The 24,965-nt window shown below is 37.6% G+C and overlaps 1 protein-coding gene across 2 annotated transcripts in view; it reads left to right on the forward strand.

Moving 5' to 3' along the window:
• The window catches only part of LOC111869754 (synaptojanin-1), a 30,355-nt gene extending 14,406 nt beyond the window's left edge, over window positions 1-15,949 (forward strand). For both annotated transcript variants that reach the window (XM_023861496.2, XM_033753549.1), the window contains exons 13-21: window positions 1,441-1,628; window positions 3,280-3,425; window positions 4,166-4,303; window positions 6,022-6,196; window positions 7,572-7,762; window positions 8,673-8,849; window positions 10,934-11,081; window positions 11,412-11,578; window positions 14,468-15,949. In XM_023861496.2, coding sequence (XP_023717264.1) covers window positions 1,441-1,628; window positions 3,280-3,425; window positions 4,166-4,303; window positions 6,022-6,196; window positions 7,572-7,762; window positions 8,673-8,849; window positions 10,934-11,081; window positions 11,412-11,578; window positions 14,468-14,869 — 1,732 coding nt within the window. In that variant the 3' untranslated portion in view covers window positions 14,870-15,949. The remainder of the gene's footprint in view (window positions 1-1,440; window positions 1,629-3,279; window positions 3,426-4,165; window positions 4,304-6,021; window positions 6,197-7,571; window positions 7,763-8,672; window positions 8,850-10,933; window positions 11,082-11,411; window positions 11,579-14,467) is intronic.
• The last annotated feature ends 9,016 nt before the right edge of the window (window positions 15,950-24,965 follow it).

Genomic DNA, 24,965 nt, shown 5'->3' on the forward strand with positions numbered 1-24,965 from the left:
GAACTAAAAACAGTCTGAAAGGCAATAAAATTTTCTACATATACTCAAAAGAGCAATTTTTATAAACGAAAATTAACTGTGATTATTTTGTTATGAAATGCAAAATATAAACTTTATTATATATGTTATGAAATTCCAAAGGACTTACCCATTGTTTTTTCTTCAACCTTGAATCATGGTGATGGTGTAAATATAGTCACACTATATACAGTAATATTTTGTTCCGACTGTACACGAGTTTGAACTGTGTCACTTCACNATACGAATACGAACTAAAACCTGTCTGAAAGGCAATAAAATTTTCTACATATACTCAAAAGAGCAATTTTTACAAACGAAAATTAACTGTGATTATTTTGTTATGAAATGCAAAATATAAACTTTATTATATATGTTATGAAATTCCAAAGGACTTACCCATTGTTTTTTCTTCAACCTTGAATCATGGTGATGGTGTAAATATAGTCACACTATATACAGTAATATTTTGTTCCGACTGTACACAAGTTTGAACTGTGTCACTTCACAGTTTACAATACACTCTGACGCGCATGGCACTTCTCGAAGTGGTCCACCTCACACAGAGCGACACCACCCTCTTTACAATAGAAGAGCGTGCTCCTGCTTTTCTTATTTAGTGAAACACACGACAATGTCTTTGTTTCCCTTTGGTTGGCCAGTGTTGTGAATGTTTCACCTCCAGTCAACTCAGCTGGGGCCTCCGATAAGTTTGGCCTTCCCCCAAGAAACGCCACTGACTGTGATATTCGGATTGTGCAATTGAAGAATCATCTTGGGGGAGGGGGGGGTTCTAGCAGAATCAAATAAATTATGTTGATTGACAAAGCGACACTCTCACCTGTTGGTAATACTCCCAAAATAGTGATGCAAAGTAATTATAATACTAGTCAAAAAGAGTGCCAGTCCGACACTGATACCGAAAGTCGCAGTGGCGAAGATGCCTTTTACTCACAAAGTAATACTGGCTCAGTGGGTTTATACCTCTTCCAAGATGCAAAATAAAAATGATATATGAAGAAATATATGACAGTCTGACTCTGACCTTTCAACTGATAAAGAAATATTAGACAGTCCGACACTGACTTCCTAACTGATAATTCGTCATTGAAAACCAATCCTTTCATGTGGCACACTTCCTTGAAGGCTCTGGAAACACTCACATGCAAGCACAGAAGCATATTTGCTCCGCAGTTCTTGAAACAAAGCTGGGCTATATTTGGCTGACCAGGTCATAAACAATCATATCTAAACGTAAATAGTATCAAAACCAGTACCGTGGTAAATGATGGTCTCCAACATGAAGCAAGGTTTATTTGAATATGGTTTTGTGATCATTTTGTTTTTAATATTTGAGATCATGCTAACCACTGTAATTTAATATCAGACTTGTCTCTCTCCATTGGTTAAATTATATTTCAGTTCAGAAAATGCAAAAGCATGGGGAGAAGAACTGCAGAAAGTACTATCACGAGACCGTAATTATGTAATGGTGACATATGTGCAATTGGTAGGGGTCTGTCTGTACGTCTTTGTTCGTCCAGAACACACAGCCTTCATCCGGGATGTAGCTGTGGATTCAGTCAAGACTGGCCTGGGTGGAGCCACTGGTAAGTCAGGTTCTTTTAATTCCAGACCAACTTAAAATACTAATTTATGCCTTTTGTGTTTATTTTGTCTTATCTAAAATTTATTTTTAACTAAATAATACATGCCTGTACACACGCACGTGCTCCCCCCCTTCTGTTCTTGCGCTCTTCCTTCACTCTGATGTACATCAAGTGGGATTTGTGGTGGACAAAGTGGCACTGGGGCAGATATTCTCCAAGTACTTCGGTTTCCCCTGCCAATCTTCATTCCACCAACTGCTCCAAAATCACCCTCACCTATCATCTGGGGCTGGTACAATAGGCCAGAAGTGGCCATAGTACAAGGGACTTAGTCCCACCCCACTAGCAATACATGCACAAAAAAACTGACTCAGAGCCAGTACAAGTTGAAATGCCAACCCAGACAATGAGGAAATCCTCCATTGAAAAACGACTCAGTTTTCTCAAAGTTTCGTCATGATTCATCTCATGTAATTATCAGACACTCTTTGGAAAATGTTTTAAAACATGGCACTCCAGGTGACTGCTTGGTTTGTCTGTGCTGTTGTACCAACCCTGAACCTCCCCACTCACACACTGTAACTGGGTATTTCCTGAGCACTCAGTCATCCATCTGCTTAAAAATTCAACACAAGAGCCTCCGATGGTCCCTAACACATGCTTACAGCTTGTTTCATTAGAAATCTGTATTCATATTACTTCGCTATCTGTGCCAGGGTTTCCCAGAAACTCATTTGCAGTATATCAGAGCCTCATTCATGATAAGATGATGTCACAGCCTCATCTGTGGCGTGAGCTTTTATAAACACGGTTAACAGCTAGGTCAGAGCTCATGAAACCATGAGTAAATATGTAGTAATAACTGCAGAATACTCTCTCCTGGGATATGAGTATAAAGCTGTATAGTGCAGTAAAGTGCATTACATCCCTGAAGATAGTACTCCATACAGTCGCTGCTGTGGAGGGGCACGCAGTAGCATAGTTGGTTGAGGCACTATGCTACAAGCCGATGGTCGCAGCTTCAAGTCACGATGAGGTCATTGGTCCCCCCCCGCTTAATCCTACCAGCCACACTAAGGCCCTGGGGTCGACTCAGCCTCTAAGAGAAATGAGTACCAGGAATTAATTAAATAATTTTCCTGGGGAGTAAAGCACAGCTGGCGCATAAGGCTGACAACCTTACCACCATCTGCGAGCTGATTGTCTAGATAATGTGGGACCCTCAACGTCTCACAACACTATGGGCCTCCACGGCCTGTTACAAGGTTAGCTTTACTTTTTTTTAATTTATTTTTTATTTATTTATTTTTTTTTAACACTCACTGCTGTGAAACATCAGGTAAGGGTAGAAGGTAAAAGGGGAGTTGATGTATAGATCCACATTTTCTTGACTTCGGCACTAGCTGGAGGTCCCGTCCGCATCACCCCCTGGGAAGGAAGCTCCAGTAAACATTGGATAGGAAGTTGGGTAGACCCTGAGCCAGTCTGGATGACATGGAGAAGTGAAAATTCTTGCCCCACCAGGGTTCAAACTCCTACTCCTCCGTCCTCCAGTCAGTAGTGAGTCCTTATACTGACTGAGCTATCCTGGAATAATTTAATAAAACTTTTGAATTGTGACTCACTGCAGTGAAATTTGTCTTTACAACAGGCAACAAAGGAGCCACGGCTATCCGCTTTGTGTTCTACAGTACTTCACTATGCTTCGTGTGTGCTCATTTTGCAGCAGGTCAGTCACAAGTTGCAGAGAGGAATGCAGATTATGCTGAAATTACAAGAAAAATTACATTTCCTATGGTAAATGTTCCACTTTGTTCTCGTGTTATACCATAAAACACAGGGTGGAGGAAATATCTGTAGAAATTGCATAGTTTGAAGAGAAGGTAGCAATTAAGCCAGTGTAAGAGCATGTCTGATACACAGATTGGTCCTGTTAGGCGATTTGTTTGTGCTTTGAACTGTCTCTGTGGAAATCACATATACACAGAAGATGTAAAGGGGAGTGGTAGCTAAATGTAGGTGTAGGCCATTTGTTGTAGGACTGGTAATGGACTTAATGTACTACTGCATGTGAGAATGTGAAATAAAGTATTAAATCTACTTAACTTTCTATCTTATAAGATCATATCAAAGTATGTGAAATATGCTGTGTTTGCAAATTATAAGCATTAAGAATTATGGCTGCAGAAAAATTAAATGCAGTACTACAATAGTGGAAATTGTACATAAGAATTAATTACTAAGTGTATATGTATTAATTCATAATTTGCTCTGGTCTCTCCATTAAAGTGGAAACATTTAAAGAAAAAAAAAGTTTTCTTGAAGTTCTGCCCAGAACCTTATGATGATAATAGTAGTGTGTCTGTGCATATGTGCATGGGGGAGAAGTGGAGGAACAAAAAGAATGGAGCCTGTATATTCATGTGGTAATGAACTCACTGTTTGCCAGAAGACTTGTATATTTGTGTTATAGCATTTTACTATACAACATCAGCGAATATGTAATCATTGCATATAAGGTGGTGTTATAATTTCAGGGTCGTACACTCAACTCACATGATTACGTATTCTGGTGTGGGGATTTTAACTACCGTGTGGACATGGACAAAGATGAGATGAAGGAGCTCATTAAGAAGGGAGACTATGATCAGATATTGCAACATGATCAGCTTAGAGTAAGTAATGGACATTAATACAGTTCTGCCCTTTGTCAGCTCCTTAATGTTTCAGGGTTCACAGGTTCCAAGTAAGGGGGAGGAGATTTTTCTCTCTTGTCCACAGCGTCCAGACCAGGGCCAAGTGTAACCTCATATTCTGAGGCCACGCCATAGTTCAAGTGGTTAGTCGCTGGCTTCCCACCACGGTGGCCTGGGTTCAATCCCAGGTCTGGTCAAGTGGGATTTGTGGTGGACAAAGTGGCGCTGGAGCAGGTTTTTCTCCGAGTACTTCAGTTTTCCCTGCCAATCTTCATTCCCCCAAATTCTCCATCATCATAATCACCTAGGGCAGGCTACAATAGGCCAATCAGTGGCTGCCGTGCCAAGTGGACCCAGTTGGACTCCACCCTCCACTAAGTGAATTAAAAAAAACTCGTATTCAGGTCTCCCACCAACTAAAGCAACTAGGGCATGAAGCTTACCTCTCACCTCAGTCTAGTGGACAGATCAAGCATGCATTGAGCTATAGCTCTACTTCCCCATGCATCTTTATGCTGTGATGCTTAATTAAGCACAGGGATGATTACATAGCCCATGAAAGTTTGTGACGATGCTATATTAATACAATTATTGACTTTTGGACTTTATCCATCATCAGATTAGCACTATCGATTGAGCCCAACTGAGTGGGCATTTTCCTGAGGATGGATATAGGGTCCATTGTATGAAATATTGTTTTTAATTGAAAAGTAGGACATAGGATAATGTCCAGAGACTCAATAATCATACAGAGCTCCTCATTTTTTATATCTACCAGTGCCTCGGAATATTACAGTGATAAAAGAAGTAACAGTTAAACTACATTATTTTCAGTGCTGTGCATTATCTGTGTTTGTGTATTATTAAGCATTCTTTACAAAGCAAAGGCGTGCCTTGTGTAGAGGTCATGTCTGTCCATCTACCTCTCTGTGTGTGACCTAGTATCAATGCCCTAACCACTGGTCAGAGTTTTTAAAAGTTCAGAATAAGAAACTGACTGAAAGATGTTGGGCTGTTTCATATTTGAGGCATGTTTACCTATAATGAAGGCCTCTTTATTTGAGGCCATATTTTCATAAGCAAGCCATAGTAAGCCATTGGGAATTTTATGTGCCACATTCATTCATACTGTGCTTTGTGCACAACTTTACAATCTTCTTCTGACTATTATCTTGGTGTTTGAGAAGGAATATCATTGACTCCTATGATGTGGACCTTGCTAATCATAATGTAATGAGTTCTGTTGGGTATAGCTCCATGCAGTGATCTTGGATATGTGACTGTTTACTTAGTTGTCTGTTTTTTTTTTATTGGAATTGAAGTAAAATATATATGTGTATATATATATATTTATGTGAATAGGAGATTATCAATAATTATTTTTTGTTATTTACATCACTTCCATCTTTGTACTGCTTTTTTCTGAGTTATATCGCTACAAAACTTGATCTATTTTCACTACAGATGCAAGACATATGTAGTTAAGTTAGATGGTTGAGGTGGCTTCTGCTTTGTGAAAATAATTCTGCCCTATTTGAAAACTCTGAATTTTGTTGAGTATTATATACTTCTGTGAGTGACGGTAAAAGCGTCAGTATGCACAGTACCAGTTATCACTGATAAGTACTACATCAGGTCTTAGAACTGTGTTCAATTCCTACTCACAAGTCCAGTTATGTGGCATACTGATATTCCAGGTTCAGCAAGAACAAGGAAATGTATTCAAGAACTTTTTTGAAGGAGACATAAATTTTGCACCAACATACAAATATGATTTATTCTCGGATGACTATGACACAAGTGAGAAATGTCGTGCACCGGCATGGACAGATCGAGTTTTGTGGAAACGAAGGAAGCAAATTCCAGACACAGGTATGAGAGAAACCAAGTTTCTTCATTATAAAGAGTTAAACAGTTCCATCCAGTGTGACTGGTGAAGATTTCTCATATTTCAGTTCTTCATGCCCTTACATGTTTTGGTCCATAGAGACCATCATCAGAGAAACATGTAAGGGCATGAAGAATTGAAATATGAGAAATCTTCACCAGTCACACTGGACAGAACTGTTTAACTTTTTATAGTATAGTTAGTGTGACGGACCAGAATGAAACAAATCAAATTCAAGTTTCTTCAGTTGCATGTTTATATATATAATTATAATTTCACAGTTACTTTTGTGCACTTTGAAAACTTCTTCCAGGTTTTACTATTAATAGATTATTGGGATTACTTGAAATTAATGTAAACATCCTGGCCTGTAATAAAAGCCACAGAGTAACAGAACTAAATATACTGAATTATAATGACGTTTGGAGCAGTATCACGTATGAGTTTGTTATTTGGAGGTTCTTATGTGGAGCTCATGTGTGGTAAGGTAAAGATAAAGCCATCTCTGTAACAGGCTGTGAAGGCCCATAGAGTTATGAGATGTTGAGGCTCTCACATTTTCTCTAGACATATGGTTCACAGATGGCAGTGAGGTTGTCAGACTTACATACTCGCCACCCTTTAGCCCCCAGGAAAATTCCTGGTACTCATTTCTGTTAGAGGCTGAGTCACTCCCAGGGCCATAGTGCATCTGGAAGGGTTAGGTCAATTGAAAAATTCAGTGACCTCATTGTGATTCAAACCCGCAACCTTCTGGCTTGTGGCACAGTGCCTCAAACAACTATGCTACTGCATGCCCTGGTAATGTGCGGTAGCTTCAGAAATTTTGGAAAGATAAGCGACTGCAATGATATTATGACTAGCAGGGTGGAACGTGCCCATGTGTGTCTCAGCATTCACGCTCGGTATGCAGGTCAGAATTTATCAGTTGCTGTTAGGCTACTAAGTTGTGATAGGTTCGAAAAAAGTGCTCAATATGTGGAAAGGAGCTCGGGTTCATCCCATTTCTATAGCTAATTATCGTCAGAGTACACACCTTCAGGACCTAACACATTTTTATTTCTACCACTCCTGGCAGCATCTACCAGAGTCAGTTTCTGAACTGCCAACAGCTGCTTTGTTGCGTTTGTTTCTACATCATTAAATTCCTAACAATAGTAGATTGATGTTGTACAAATAATTAATGAGTGTTAGATAGCATGTGAACAGATAGTAAGGGATATCTGTACGTGTGCATGTATGCAAGTAAGCGAATTGATTGAATGGGTCTGATCTCTTCTCCATGAACAAGTTTCAGAAGCTAATGTATATCTGCCATTAAGTCCCGTAAAGTGATGTCTGACAGTATGCTTCCTGCAGATTTACCATCAGACTGGAATCCAGGAAGGCTTGTACATTATGGAAGGGCAGAACTCAAACAGAGTGACCATCGTCCAGTAATTGCACTCGTAGATATTGAGATTTTCCATGTAGACGACGCTAGGCGCAGCCAGGTGTTCATGGAAGTGATTCAGGACTTGGGACCTCCAGATGCCACAATTGTAGTTCAGGTATGGTTTATTATTTCCAGCAGTTTCCCATTCCTGAGAATATTTAGTTCACAAAAGATGCTACTTTGTTTGGCAGTCAAAGGTGATGAGAAGCTTTTGGAATGTTTACTGTTGCTGTAACTCATTATGTTCAGTAATGATTCCATAATACTGACATGTTTAAATCTAGATGAAAAACTATACAGTACAGCAGTGTGACAAAGCTATGGTTGAGTTGAGGACTGATGCAGGTTGGGGAGAAAGTGACCTGAAAAACTGTACACTACAGCAGTGTGACAAAGCTGTGGTTGATTTGAGGATTGATGCAGGTTGGGGAGAAAGTGACCTGAAAAATTGTACACTACAGCAGTGTGACAAAGCTGTGGTTGATTTGAGGATTGAAGCAGGCTGGGGAGAAAGACTGTCCCTGCAATTGTATGTCATTCTAGGATGCAATTTGAATGGGCCTTAGGATTCAGGAGAAACTTAGCAGGATATATAAAATGAATTTAAAGGTAATGTCATTTCTCTGCATATCACCATGGCATAAAAATGAATAGTAATCTTGAAGTTATAGTATAGTTTCCTCTATTGAAGATTTTCCTTGCTTTGATGCTCAAATCAGCTCCTTTCCAAGCAACTTTTAAATGCAATTTTTGTTGTATTCTTAATTCTGGCCAAGGATGTCATAGGTCAATTTCAATCCTCCATCACCTTCATTCACAAAGGAAGGTTGTAGAATGTACCACTGTTACAACTGATTCTAGAAGTGTCATTGAGTCATATCATATACAGATTATATTTATTGTGGTTTAAACATTATCCGGTAGGTGTTAAGGTATTTCCATGTGAAGATAGTTGTGATACCGTACACCTTCATAGTTCAGTTGTGTAATTTGGGCAGTGGATTTTATGTTTTACATGTTGACAGGTTGATACTGAAGGAAGTGGAGAAGAGGTGTTTCATGACAACTTCATGATGGCACTCTTGCAAGACTTGTCACAGATAGGAGAAGTGATTTTGGTTCGGTTTGTTGAGGACACTATGTGGGTGACATTTAGAGATGGTCAGTGCGCCCTTGCTGCTGCGAAGAAGGGCACCACTCAGGTATGATATCATCTGGGGAACAGTTTCTAGAGATCCCATCTGTTTTTGAAGCTACTAAAGTTTCTTAAAATTTTGCATTACAGCTATTTAACGTTCTGAATTTCAGAAAGTTTTGAAGTTACATCTGACAAATTTATCCTACTTGGAATTTGTATTAGTGTGTGTTATATGTAGAAATGGGTCATGAATTTATAATTCTTGCTTACCTCATCATATACTTAGTAAAATCATCTGAAGTAAAGTAAGTTCCAGGCAATGTCTCTAGATTGAACTTCTTTAAAACATCCATGCATAGCACAGTCCGTCAATAATGCAACAAATTTTTCCTTATTCTTCCACTCACACTTCTAACACAACATGTTTCGGCCCTAGATGGCCATCTTCAGGTGTCTTAATATATTAAAACTGCTACATTGCATTAATATGTGATTAATTACATGCTGTACTCCACTTAATTTAATAAAATAAACTCCATTATCATTTTTTTTAAATTTTCTTTTTAAAATTTTATTTTATTTTGTGAAATTTTATTGCACCTCACTAGGGGTTTCATCCATTTGTTTAAAACTATATGTTTATCTCCAGGTGTTTTATTGCAGCAGCTTGTGTTTTATGTTCATTAGCCCGTTCTGTTACGTCTAAAATCTGTAATTATATTATAATATATTAAGATGCCTGAAGATGGCCATCTGGGGCCAAAATATGTTGTGTTAAAAGTGTAAGTGGAAGAATAAGGAACAATTTGTTGCATTGTTGATGGACTGTGTTATACATAGACGTTTTAATATGGCTTGCAACAGGATGCATAGATACGGAATCAAGAACTTCTTGTTTAACCTGCAGAAGATGATGTGAGCAGAAACTGCAGTGTCACATGATACTAAAAGAGGAATCAGGCAGATAGGCCTGTTGTGTCTCATACTGAGTTTGGCACTTCCATGCTATTCTTATTGGCCTTGCACTCTGCACTTGATGCATTAGAATGATCAGTATGCAGTGCCTATTGAATTTTATCTTACATTACAGGTATTGCTGAATATATGCAGCAGTAAAAAATGTCAAAAAGGGTGAAATCGCATAAATCAAACATAATTTTCCCTTCTCCCCTCACAGTCCTTCTGTGATCAAACCCACAATAATCCCCTTCCCCTTCTGTCCGCCTCTCAGTTGGTTCACAAACCATTCATACTGAAATTCATCAAAATTAGTTGATTGCATTAAAATGAAATCCCATTTTTGAACTTGCGTAAAATGAGAAGTACCTATGTGTGACAGTAATATGAATACATTTGATGAAAATAAGATCTAAAAGTTTGTGATGATGGTAAATTGTTACAGTTATTACTTTGCTGGACATTATCCATCATCTTGTCCATTCTAAAAAACAGTCTAGTTTCTATTAAAAAACACAACGTTTCGAGAACTGGAATCTGTCCCCGTCTTCAGGTAAAACCTACTCAGTTGGGTCCAATAGACAGAGCTAGCCCCTATCTCCGGAGATAGGGGCTAGCTCTGTCTATTGGACCCAACTGAGTAGGTTTTACCTGAAGACGGGGACAGATTCCAGTTCTCGAAACGTTGTGTTTTTTAATAGAAACTAGACTGTTTTTTAGAATGGACAAGATGATGGATAATGTCCAGCAAAGTAATAATTGTAACATTTGATGAAAGTATGAATATTTATGTGTGACTTGTCAGTATGTGAAATTTCTTGTGTACTGTCTGCGACCAAGAAGAAATCCAAGTGAGAGGTTGAAAGGAAGAGGCAATGGAAGTCCTGCTACTAAATGCCTCAATTTCCTTGACCGCTTTTTTTCAGTTAGGATAGCATGCACAGTGTATATTTTCTCTCCTTTGAGCTAAGGACCAATGACCTTATTGCTGAACAGTAATTTTCATACCTTTTGTTGCTGTGATATTTTGTGAAGAAGTGCAAGAATGGCCCAGCAGTCTTGGCTTGCATGAAGGATATAGCAAATATATGTCTGCTGCAATTTACTCGTTACTCTGTGAATAATATTTTAGAAAATTACAGGCATAGAGATATAGTTACTCTGGACGTAATCAGTAATTTCTTTGTGCAGTTGTGCGGACATGTTTTGAGGCTGAACTTAAAAACTCCCAATTGGAAAGAACAAACAGAGAAGGAAATTGAACTCTGTACAAATAACACAATTCCACTTTGTGAGAATGTGGAGCCTATCAGTGTTACCAATGGTGATGAACTATACAGTAAGTTGGTTTTGTGCTTTCCGTTTTGTTAAAATGTTATTTTTTAATCAGATTCTGTATGTACAGACTATTGAAGAAGAGAACTGGGGATACAGAAGTGTATATTTGACTTTTTGTGATGGGATCCATATCATGAAACTGTATTATAACTTGGCGAAGCTAGTGGGCACTGTTTTCACTTTTGTGAATCATGCCTCACATAAAATTATCAAGTCACTGAGAACAGTAACTGGAATGAGATGGAACAAAATAATTTCTGATAGTTGCTATTATCATTGGGTTGAATTCTTTGAATTGTTAATATTTTAATGTATTATTTTGTGCCTTTAGATGCTAGTAGGCCAGAGGATGAAATGCTGGGAACTGGTCTAAGTGTATCAGATGGTGCAGATCCTGGACCAAGGCTGGGAAATGCTCCACCCCGGCCTGCCCCACCATCCAGACCTCCTCTTCCTACTGTAATGTCTCCATCTCAGACCAAAAAGCAAATACCAAGGGTGAGTTAATTTTTTGTAATGTTAGACTGAAAATTGTAGTTGCAGTGATGATGAGTAAAACAGGATGTTCTAAAATCATTGGTAGTGAATTATAATAGTGTTCTGTGATAGACTCTTATCGTATAGAACAATGAAACTTATAGATACTACTGCTGGAGTTCTAACAGTATGTTATCCTAATGATGGAAAAATTATTTTGGAGCAAGTAGTATAGATGTACGAATATGAAGGAGAGTCAGTAAATAGGTCACAAATGTAAGTAAAACAGCTGTAATAGACATAATAGGTTTTCTGTGTGTATCACTAGGTAGCAGCACAATCCAGCTTCATGACAGTCTAGGTAGGAGACGTGCATGCGCATGTTCAGAAGCTGGTTTCAGTAGTCAAAATGGTGACCTTGCTTAGGGAAAATACTACTGAAGAGCAGTGTTCTGTTATGTGTTTTGTGTGGGCAATATGGCTCAATGCAAAGGATATTCATCGAGGAATGTTTATGGTGGGAAGTGTTTGTCATGTAAAGCGGTTCACAACTGCGTTGAGAAATTCCCCCAGGGACGTTTGAAAGTTGCAGATAATGCCAGACTAGGTCGTCCTGTTGAGATTGTGACAGAAGCAACTGTGCAGAAGGTGGAAGAGTTGATTCAAGCTGACGAGTATAAGAATAGGCAGTGTAGCAACTGTACTAGAGTGTTCCCATGGTTTAGCATACAGCATAATGCGTGATTGTTTGAAGTTTTTGAAAGTGTGCTCACAGTGTGTGCCCAGAGAACTAAAGGATTGATAAAAAATTAAATGAAGCAAATGGGTTTATCCTTTCTACATCTCTTACAGTATGCAGATGAAGGAGAAGATATGCTTAACAGGTTACTGGGGATGAATCATGGGTACATCTCTACCAACGTGCATCAGAGTATGCTTTAATGCAATGTAAACATCCCTGTTAACTTCACCCAAAAGTTGAAGGTTATGCCATTAACCAGAAAGGTTGTCCTTACCGTGTTCTGAGATTATCAGGGAGGACTGTTAGTCCATTTTCAGAAGCTGGTGAAAATGTGAATTCTGCATTGTACTGTGAAGTTCTGTTGTAGCTTCAGGATGCAATTCTCAGAAAACGTCCAGGCATTTGGAAAAAGGGCAATTGCTTCATCATGACAGTGCCAGACCCCGTACAGCCCAAGCAGCCCAGGAGAGAATTTAAGAACTGTAGTGGGAACTTCTTGAACATCCGCCTTACAGCCCTGACTAGGCTCATAGTGACTCCCACCTGTTTGGTCTGCTAAAAAAACCACCTTGGTGGCGAATGTTTCACTGATGACAAAGAAGTTGAAGTGAAGGTGCAGAAGGGGCTCAGGAAATAGTCGAAAGACTTCTGTGCTGCAGGTTTCAGTGCACTGGTAGAGTGATGGGGCAAGTGCTAGTGTTGGTGGAAGATATGTTTGAGAAATAAATGTTTTTTCCACGTTCGAATATCACATGTTTTACACTTTATATCCATCCGTGACCTATTTACTGACCGTCTCTTGTACTTGACAGTAAAATGCATGGAACTTCAAGAGTCGTTATGTACATATATGCTGTGTGGTTTAACTCTGTAGTGTTGTTGGTACTTAGTATGAATCTTGGCAGGGAAATGGCTCTCGTCACTGAGTTTCTTATGGTTTCCGTCCTTCACTGCCAGCAGGAATACTGGACAGAATCTGAAATGTGACATAATTGGTTGATTCCCTATTGCCCTTGTATCACATATGATGCTGCACAAACTCCATAGCTGATACAGCATCATTAACAACCTGTGAGTTATTAACTGGTGGAAAGTTTCATTGCCATTGAAATGTGGTTTGAAGTTATGTAGCATCAAATTCAAGAAGTAACTCAGCAAAATGTTGTTGCTTCATTTGTTCAGATTTAGTTTACTGGATTTTGACAGAATTCTTCTAAAGATGGCGTGCTATATGTATATATGTATATTTGTAAAAACAGGCATGTAACATATAGCATGCTTTTACAGTTTTGTTTTGAAACATTCAAATTGATATATCATTCAGCAGATAATGTAGTAACATTGATTAAAAAAACTCTGTGGTTTTAGTCCGCAAGCAAACTATACGAACCGAGCAACCGCCTCTTGTCGGCAAAGTTAGTGCCAGCTTTAGTGGATAGAGGGTGTCGCGTGGTCAGCGCAATGAATCCCCACTGCCATTAATTTCGGTTTTCTAGACGAGCTGATATTTCCTTGAAGTAGCTCCTCAGTTATCCTCATGAGGCTGAGTGGACCCCGTTCCAGACCCACTACTTCTCAGAAAAAATGTAACGCCGGGTAGTAGTGAAGTAAAGTGTATTCTTAATTAGCTGATGTGGCCCCCAGAATATTATATTCTTGTAAAGTTTCATTACTTGTCACTAGTGTCACATGTCGTCAGAATTTATCGAAAGGATCAGGAGACATAAAAGTCGTTGATCTGATTGCGGTAACATATTTTCATGTTATTCACAAGTGTAAGAAAACACCTATTCTGGATGCTGAGATCACAGCTGCAGGTAAAAGTTGCATTCATAAATCTTCACTTTTCTTCTTTCTTGACAGTTTTTATACCAAATGGACATATCACTGATTATGTAATTAGATCGTACTTAGCAATATTGTTAGCAGTGGTTGTAACAATAAGAATCTAGTGAGATAGTGAGCAAGTACAAGTATAAAGATGGACTGCATATGTAATTACCTCTTAGGAACTGAATGCTTTTACCTTAGTTGGAGTTACAAACAAGAACATTCCTGCTGGAAACACATACAAGGCATATTAACAGAAGTGCACCTGTCAGGTGGAGTGTGGTGATTTGAATTGTGTGAAATATAAATGGTGTTAATGTCCTTTCTGGTGTTTCTAGGCTGGAGTTGTAAGCATTCCACACTCTCTCATCCAGCCTAGTCAGCAAGATGCTCCCATCAAATCCGCAGACCTCAGTTGCTCACCCATATATGGTCAGCTGGAAGATAGTGCTGCTATCTACGAGGAAATTCAAGATGGAGAACATAGCTCTCCAATCCCATTGGGTCCACCACCTCCACCACCTCGTTTTGATTCCACTGAGAAAGAAGACTTCACAGCTCCACCATCTGCCCCACCTCCCCTACCACAGAGACAACTTCCACCTCCTCCAGTACCAGATCGTTCTGCGGTTCCTCCCCCAATTCCTGCTCGAGCTGGTATACCCCCACCTATTCCAGCTCGGACCTCGAACACAACCACTCCCACTCCTGCAGCTATCCCTCGTTGGAATGTAAGTTGAACCAACATAGATCTGAGGACTAGACTTACCATATATAGTACAATAGACTGGTGTATATTCTCTATATAGCTGTAGAAGTATTGTACGGGATTCAGTATTTATCATTTATCCTGGCTTCACAGCTAAGAATTCAGTATTAACTAAGTAGCACAGATCTACAACTAGACTTCAACGTATGCTTTTGCACTGTATTGTGTTTATTTGGTGTTCCATTGAATCTGTTAGAAATTAACTTATATAAGGTATATGATTTCAGTTTTGAGATTTTCATGGTGGTGACTGTTCAGATTGTGGTCTTCTGTATTGTGGCACCATGTTGTTTTGTGGGTAGATGCCAGGGGTTTGGAGGATCATGATGTCTTCATCTTCAGGGCTAAAGTATATAGGATCAGAAATTGGTTGAATTATGTAGGCAGGTTATGTGTAAGTGGTCAAAGTAACCTCGCCCTACACATTTTGACCCTAAGGGTGTGAGTAACAGAGTCTTCTGAAACGTGGTTATCCACCTGCAAAACTACGCTGTGTCATAACCTAAAAGATCACAATCTGAAATGTGTATGTTTACTAGACATTTCAATAAGAATTAGTGTCAATATTTATGTTTCTCTTCATACAGTGATCCCCAGCTTTGCCACATCTCTGAAAGTTCAACAGTTAGTGGAATTGACACAGTGCAGTTCTGACATACAATGTTAAGTATTATTTTGATGTGAAATTTTCAGATGTGGATTTGAGAGCTGTACATACCAGATTTTCACACAGCCAAGATGAACTTATTTGATGATAAATTAATCTGTCAAATCTGTTTGTAGATTTTTCTGTTTACATATCAAAGCCTTCACCTCAGGCGATGCGCGCGCGCGCACACACACACACACACACACACTTTAAAATTTCAGCAGAGGTAAGATAGCTCATTGAGAACTTGAGACATTTATGAAAAACAAGAACAACTCATTTGCATATCCACCTTTGGCATATTAAACTTTCAAATGAATCAGAAACCATGCCTTCAGTTGCCTTTCCTCTGAAATCCACATCAGTAAGAATTAGGGCTTATTCCATCAGTTTTCCATTTACAATCAAATTGTCACAAAGTGAGAAAGATAATCACGTGAAGAGTGAAACTGAGGCTATTTAAGAGGTGAAGCATGGTCATTTTGTCCTAATTGACCGAAATTAAACAAATTTGCTCTTTACTGTGTACGGGAACATCTGAGAATAACTCTGTTCTGTTTTGCTACCTCTCCAAACAGAGCTTAGCATTAATTATATGTACAGATGAATTTGCTGTAGGCAGTTAACTTCCCAATATCTGCGTGTATAGGGAATTTAGAGAACTACAGGATGACAGGTGAACATATGGGCATTGCAACTTGCTTTTGAAGTAACTATGAAAACAGTAAATTTTCTTTGAAATGTTTTCCAGTTGCACAGTAATTCCAGATGCTTGGATACTGGATAACCAGCAGTTTACTGTAGTTCTGTAGTTGAAAGAGAGGACTGTTTCTCAACAGGTTGGAGACTTGTAGAGTTGTGTGATTGAAATAGAGCAGTTTTCATACTTTCATTGAAACTTGCAAGTTATGAAAATATAAAATTGTTGCATATTCAATTAAGCACAAGACCATGAAGAAGTGTGGGAGGGTAGACATGCAGATCTACACAAGCACAATATCAAGCTTAGAAGATTTAGAGTAATATTGGTGACATAATATGAATTATACAGGAACTGACCTTGATTTCTAAATTTTAAACTGAACTTTATTTAAACAGTAGCAGCGCGTAACAGTTGAGTGTGATACACAGCAACGGAGGCCTATAACTTAACTCAGCTGAGCAGCCCCAGGTAGAGACGGAGCCGTGTTGTAGCTATTATGGACCTGTTCAATGAATGAAGCCCTCTCAATATTCAAGAGTGATATCAAAGTATGAGGTTTCACAGGCACAGATTAATGTATACTTGCTTCTTCACCCACAGATTCATAGTTTTGTTAAGTGCTGTTCAGTCTTGCAAGTTGGGAACTGCTGATGTCCAGTATTTTTTAATTTTGTATTCAGACTAATGTAAATTATTGTTTGCTGGTATGCATATTTTCTGTGATAGCATATTTTTATATAGATATCCATCGCCCTAAAAATAAATATTTTGTAGGGTTGTGGGTAATTTTATTGAGTATTAATGTTATTTTATTGTATATAGTCATTTAATACTGGTCTCGATATGTTCCATAGTAAGCAAATACTATTTATTTTTAGTTTTGTATGTATATGAGCAAGCAGAAGTTTTTCAGTGCTAGCTGTTTTTGAGCACAGAGATTATGTCTTGCTGGTTGTATGACATAGATATCTTATTTAACCCAATATTTTTGGGATATGTTTGGGTTGAAAGTGGAAATCCCACTTCTGTCCACTGGTTGGCTTTCTTGACAGATCAGTATATAGCAAGGTGACCCAAAAGGCTCATGAAATTATTCTCATATTTACATACATAATTACACAGTGTGCTTGAGACAGATAAAAAATTAATACAAAATTTTGGTAAGACAACCTGAAAGGAAGGGACCACTTGAAAGATGGTGTAGATGGAATTCATCTGTCTCAGTGTCAAGCTGTTCTGAACATAGTAATGAACATTTAGGTTGAATGAATGTGATGAATTTCTTGACTAGTTGAGTGGCTGTTCAAGAAAGATTGCTTCATGGAGTTCATTATTTTCTCAACTTCACTCAGATTTTTTCATTATTTTCCCATGCCATTCTAATGAGAACCATACAGGCAACAAACTTGGGTATGAGATGCTGGAAAACTTTCAGATTGCTAGACCATATAGGGAAGGTGCTAAGAGGATGAATCTAATGAAAGGCAGTTATGCCTGGGTGCTTATTGGCAATGTAAGAAGATGGTGCAGTAATTTTCCTTCACTTAAAGTAATGTCAAAACATAATTGAATGAACAAGTATTGTGTTGTGTTTTTGGATATTATCCATCATCCTGTTTTTTATTTAAAACAAAGTTTTGGAGACTGGATTCTGCCTCCATCTTCAGGTAAAAGCCTACTCAGTTGGGCCAAATTGATAGAGCTAGTCCCTGGATAATGTCTAAAAACACAATAATTATATTGATATGCCATCATCACAACTTTTATGTTTTGTCAAATTGAATGTATTTTAATGTGAATTTACAGGAAGGGCTAAAGTGTGGTGGTAAATTGGAAGGAATCCTGGATTAAAAATTGATCTGTAAAATTCTGTTTTGCGTGTTAAAAAACCTCAAATTAAAACTGTGTATGTGTTGGCAAAAATAATCACTCATGCCTATTAGAAGTGGAAGAAATCTACATTTAGCAAACCAGTGGATGGAGTTGAAGGAGCAATACTGTAGCATTCATATGCTTATGTTATTGCTGCTTCAGTTTCTGACAGAGGTATATGAAGTATTTTACCCACTAGCCACATTCACACTGTGTGCTTCAGTTTCCATAATACGAGCATATTCTTAGTGATCTCTGTATTCCTCTACTTCGAAATGAAATTCACTGAGGAACCAGTTGTGATCTTTTCAGCTTGTTGAAGCTTCAGATCTGAGACTTATTTCCAGAATGTTTTAATTCTTAAACTTGATATTTCAATGAGCTGTGCCATATTTGTGTTATCAACAAAGTCTCAGGTTCAGACCCGGGTGACTGCATGTGAGATTTGTGGTGGACAAAGTGGCATTAGGACAGGTTTTCTCCAAGTACTTCAGTTTCCCCCCGCCAATTCTCATTCCATCAGCTGGTCCAAATTCATTATTCATCTTGCTGTTGATTATATAATCTTGATACTGATAGCATTGTTAAATAACAACTAAAAAAAATGCATTTCCTTGAGTTTCTGTGTGTTACCCTGCTAATCCCCCTGCATGTTTATCTATCATCACACCTTGAGGTATGTGATATGTCTTAACTATGCAGCACATTATCATATCCTTGATCTTTATACTGGGGATTTATCACTGACCTGCACTGTCCTGATTACAGAGGAAGGAAGCCTTAGATTCGGTAAACTGTTATTAATTGTAAGTCATATTTTTCCTTAGGACTGCAATGATATAATCTTTCTGGTACCTGGAGGTTGCCTTTCTGTAACATATATTTAATACAGATTGCTTAACTTCGAATAAAAGTAAAGTATCTTTTATCAACTTTTTTTGCTTTATATTGTCAACACAGGAGCCTTTCTTGTTAAGTTGTATTCAGTTATTACAAACACCCTCACAATTCTTGCAGAACACTAAAAAGTCAGTGTTAAATATAATGCTTTAAGTGGGTCTCTTTATGAGGGAAATGCTAAATGCGGGAGAATGTGATTACCCATTTGGTCAGTCCCAGTTTTTTTTTCTATATTCAAATTTAATCCGTTGCATAGTTCTGTCTATAGCAGTCTTTGGGATTTATCCTCTTCATGTAGAATATGTTGCAAAAAGCACGGGACATCTTTAAAAATTGGAATATGATGAAGACTGGATTGAATTGGATGAGAATCCAAACAATTTATTGTATTTACCAGCATCTGAGGTACAGCTTTTTCCTTAAAAATGTGTCCCTAAAAATTGCAATGTCTTATAAACTACTGGAGTTAAAACAAATCTTAATTTTTTTTTTTGTAAACCGTTTTATGTCATATACATTGGTAAAAATGATATGTAATATGGTGTATATTTATGTAACAATAATGCATCTTTAGTATTCAGTCTCTGTGCTGTTTTATTCAAATTGTGTACAAAGTTAAGACTGTAATCCATTGAGGTGACAGTTGTGAGTATAGATGTTCTTAGATCCTCATAAATAACCAAAGTAAGTGAATATATGCACATGTAAGAAGTTAAGTAGTTAACCTTCTTAATGTGTAACCATGGTGGGAAATGCAGGTGGTTTATTACTCCTACTTAACCTTGTGAATGTTATGTGAGATCTTTTATTTCAAGAGCAGAAGCGATATAATGTAGACATATTGAAAATTCTTCATATTCTCTCTCTCTTTCTTTTCCTTCACTCTTCTCCCACTCTTCTGCTTTCTGTCACAATATAATTGCCTTTCTTCATAAGTTAGCTTTTCTCATAAGTTTTTTTAGTACATTTAAACTAAATATAAATGCTGAAAAGTATTTTACAGCCAGACTGTACCATTGTTGAAGTTGTATTCAATTATTTCTGCCGCAGCTTTTAGTCAGAACTATACCTCTGAATTTCAGTCACAAAAATATTTTTACAAAAGAAAGACTAAATAAAAAAATCCAAAAAACCATCCCACAGTTACTGTTGAGCCTCTGCTGCAAGCATTTTTTAACAGTGAGCTTAATACTGTAGTGTGCTCTTAGCTGAAGAAATTTCTGAAATAATTTTTTTTAAGAAATGAAGACCAATTTAAGATATAGTGAGTAAAGGATATTAGTAAGTTTTACATTCTTAGAAACTATAGAATAATTTTAGAGTACATTTTAATTTTTAATGTCAGTTTTGAAGTAGTTTTTAAAACATTTCTTTTTTTAATATTTCAAATAAAATGTTTATGGAAAAGATGAATAGGATTACTTTTAAGGACAGCAAAATATATAGGTCCAATTTATAGGCATGTTACATGTATTTATTCAGTTTCTTGTCTCTTTTTTTGTCACTATTTTGAGGTATTTCTGTGACAAATGACAAATGAAATCTGAAACTTCACTTTTCTCTTTGTCATCTCATTCAGAACATATCCGGGAATAATAATCTCTAACAGAGATTTACCCCCACACTTCTGTGCACCTTCACTGTGTGACACGTCACCGAAGGACAGCGGTATCTAATAGGAATACAGTAGCATTGGATGATCACTATGAGAAGCATCATGTACTGATTTGTATCCTTCATCATGATGTCAGTGAATTCAGTAACATAAAAACTGTGGAAGCCTGTTGATGTTTAAACAAGGTCCAGATTTCATTAATTACTGTATTATAAATTTGTATATGTTGAGACTATAGTTATAATAATTCAAATGTTAATAAATTTTACTGTTAGTGTCACTGGAAGGTAGCAGCTCTTGGCTGTAGCTGAAACCCAAACAAAGTGACCAACATCTATATATAGTGATATATGATAATAATGAAAAGTGTATGTAATGTTTACCTGCTAATTATTATATTTATGCCAAAGTTATCCTCTTTGTTATGAATATAGTGTAGTTTTGTGAAATATAGGTATGCTGTTAAATAATGAACCATTGTAGATATGATGGGCAATGCTTACGATTGGCTCATTTTATTTTATAGGACTGATGCTCTTACATGTATATTGTGCATAGGATAATAGTCATCTGACAATATGTATGACACTGATGCATCTCATTCAGATGGTTGGCACATGTTTATTTCTCCCCAGTGACATTCCAAATATATCTATGTAAACATAAGCAGGGCCTAGACGTTTATGTTGTGTATGATATGTTTAGTCTCTGTAGTTTCCATAATTAATGAGTGGTTGAGTTGAGTCATCTGAAGTGACAAAATTTTGTGCTTTGCGATAAATAATAAAATGCATTTGGCTGGATTCGTAATTAATGTAACTGCAAATGTGCCCTGGTGAGGTATGTCGTATGTTACTTTATCGTCACATCATTGTTTTACACAGTGGTTTAGTACTCTAAAATTGATGAATTCGTTTTTTAACCTACCATGAACATTGAATAATTTATGGTATGCACTTTTGGAATGGGTTTCTTAGTGTGGCATGTATTGATGCGTTGTTCCTTGCTGTTTATAATTGAACACAATTTTGCAGAATGTTTAGGATTTTCAAAATATGTTGAATTTTGGTGGTGGCTATGCTGTATGGATTTGCACACCAAACAGAGTTTCACTGGTTACAGAAGACTGGCAATTATGTTGATGTAAAAATTGTATAATCCAAATTTTTAAATTTTGTTCCTTAATATATCCATTCAAATCAAATTGGATTTTGAAAAACCATATAATGTTAAGACAGTAACATTAGTTTATTCAATTACAGTAGAGACTGATTGAGCTGAACATTACATCAGATTTCTGTTACTAAACTTTTATATCGCCAATTGTAATGGGCATCATATATTCCCCCTTGGATTTATTTTTACTTCTCTTCTTGTTTTATTGATGATTTTATGAGTAGTAGTAGTTGTGTGATGAAGAATCCTAAGGTAAGCATATCATGGACACTTCCCAGTCCTTTGTTATGTATCCAGGCATTGTATAATACTGCATAAACATTAAACTTGTTATGACATTTTCTTTGTGTAACAACACAGAAATACCAGAAGAGAAAAATGTTTTTGTTTAAAAAGTCTATTTCAATAATTACACAGGTCACCATCATAAAAAGGTTCCATCCAGAGACTATTTCCCTAAGTGTATGCACTATATTGTTAAATTTTTGTGTTCTTGTGGTAACAAGTAAATTACACTTCTTCATATGTGTCAATTTACAGGAAATTATCTTTTATTTCAATTATGGTCATCTGGAATATAACACTGTGTAGTTTGACGAATAGATGCCGAAGTGTCAGAGGAACCTTCTATTGCCATCTTCAGGATAATCTACCCTGCAGATGGAGGCGGCAGGTTACTCCAAAATGTTCATACCTGTTGACCATACTACACAGCGTCACATTTCAGAAGTCTGTAATTTTTATATTCACCACTATGAGAATCTTAAATTTCATATCCTTTATTTCCTTAAATTGGTTTTTGTTTATTAAATTAATGGCAGTACATTCAGGCTGCTTTTATAATGAGTACTAAGAAATTGTGCGCATTCTTATTGCTATCGGTCCCTAATATTTGACGATATTTTCATAATCATCGAGGCTGTGTTTATAAGCATGTTTGTTAGTATATATCACATTAATGTATAGATATTTTAACTATTATTTTATTGGATAATTTGATACAGAGCAGATCATATCCTCATTGATTGATGATATTGGAAACATGTTAGGAGGAGGATGACCACTGTATAGCTTTACCATTACAGGGATTAAAAACTGGATTATATTTTGTGTATTGTATAATGATATTCATTCAGTTGTAAGAGATGTTTATTGCATACATTATTGTAAATATTTAGACTAATATAGTGCTGATAATAATTTGTTTAACTGTTTCACAAGTTCATTGCAAATTATTTTCTGATTCATATTTCGTTCCGTGAGTAATATGTTGGACATTGTCCATTGTTTGGGACATGTTTCATATCTTTCATATACACACCATTTCACAAATTGGATCCATGATCATTGATCACCGATCAAGACGAAGCTCTAATGGGCCCAGTTGAGTAGGCTCATATCACCTGATGATAGAAATCAATCCATTTTCTGAAACGTATATGTTAAATACACCCCAGGCAATGGTCAGGGTCCAACATAAAAAAAAAAAGGTAAAGCTATCCCTGTACCAGGCCATGAAGGCCCATAGGGTTGTGAGATGTTGAGGTTCCCACATTATGTACACAATCGGCTCAAAGATGGCGGTAAGGTTGTCAGCCTTGCGTGCCGGCCGCGGTTTACTCCCCAGGAAAATTATTTAATTAATTCCTGGTACTCATTTCTGTTAGAGGCTGAGTGAACCCCAGGCCAATAGTGCGGCTGGAAGGATTAGGTCAACTGATGTAAGTACAATAAGTTGACCATTGCGACAGACATCTAGAGTCATTCTTATTTCCTTCCGTTCCTCCTCAGAATAATTGTAGGGTGTGAATTACTGCCGTTTTCCATGGAGTTTGTTGTGAAAAGTAATTCTCTCTGGGATTTACTAACACTGATATTTAATATGAGGATGGTAATTTCACGTTATAGAATATGTAGGGGTACATACTGAATTTTCCATGAAAAAAAAAATTGCAGTGAGGTTTGCAACTGCCTAAGCTGCAGGACAGTTTTCTCTTAATTCAGTATGGGAGACTCTCCAAAAGTCTTCAGGAAATTCTGATTTTCACTCATAATGAATCCCCTTTACTTAAGGTCATAATTGGATTTTTTCATATGTTTCATAAATTATAATTGAATTTGAAAAATAGGCCTAACCACTCGCCTCCGTTTGGCGCTGAGGTTAAGAATGGTGGAGCTGTACCTACACTCCCCAAGTCTTCACAAAGGACAACTTTACATTACTGAGTACACTCCTTCCAACTACGTGGTGCGTTCCGTATATAATGCCTCCTATTTTTTTGTGTTAATATGTAACGTCTGAGCTGGATGTTGGTGGTGTTGTAGTAAAGGTTGAACCTTCCCGCCAATGTACTGTTAATTTGGTTGTCGTGCGACAGATAGCGACAGCAGAGCAGTCTACCAAAATGGCGTCTGACATAGAAGCGCGTATGAAAGAGAAATGTGTTATTGAATTTCTCACTGCCGAACAAATTGTACCCATTGACATCCATCGACACTTGCTAAAGGTGTACGGAGACAATACAGTGGATGTCAGCACAGTGATTCGGTGGATAGTGCGTTTCAACAGTGGCGAAAGTGAAGTGCACGACAAGCCACGCCATGGGCGTCCCTGCTCAGCTGCCACGCCTCACAATGAACAGCGCCTCATCCGAACAGATCAGCAGATAACGACCAGGTACTGTCAATTCTGAACGCTACAAGACGACGCTGACTAAGCTGAAAGCCCATATTTCCTGAGTCAGGCCAGAAAACAGACAACCTTTCGCTTGCAACACGATAATGCTAGACCCCATACCAGTTTGGCGACCACCGCGCACATTGCAAAGTTTGGCTGGACTGTCCTACCACATCCACCTTATAGCCCCGATTTAGCACCTTCAGACTTCCATCTCTTTGGGCCTATGAAAGACGGACTACGTGGGCAACATTTTCCAGACAACGATGCTGTCATTGCAGCTGTAAGGAAGTGGCTAGCCTCTGCTGGTGCACATTTTTACTGGCGCGGCATATAGGCTCTTGTTCATCGATGACAAAAGTGCATAACGAATGGTGGTGATTATGTGGAAAAATAGCTGTAAGTAGCTGAAATCTTGCTCTATTTAACTGCGTTATTATGATTTCTGTATCTATTGTAGTTTTCTTTAAAAAAA

This window comes from Cryptotermes secundus, unplaced genomic scaffold (assembly GCF_002891405.2).
Source record: "Cryptotermes secundus unplaced genomic scaffold, Csec_1.0 scaffold93, whole genome shotgun sequence".
Classification (NCBI taxonomy): Eukaryota; Metazoa; Arthropoda; class Insecta; order Blattodea; family Kalotermitidae; genus Cryptotermes; species Cryptotermes secundus.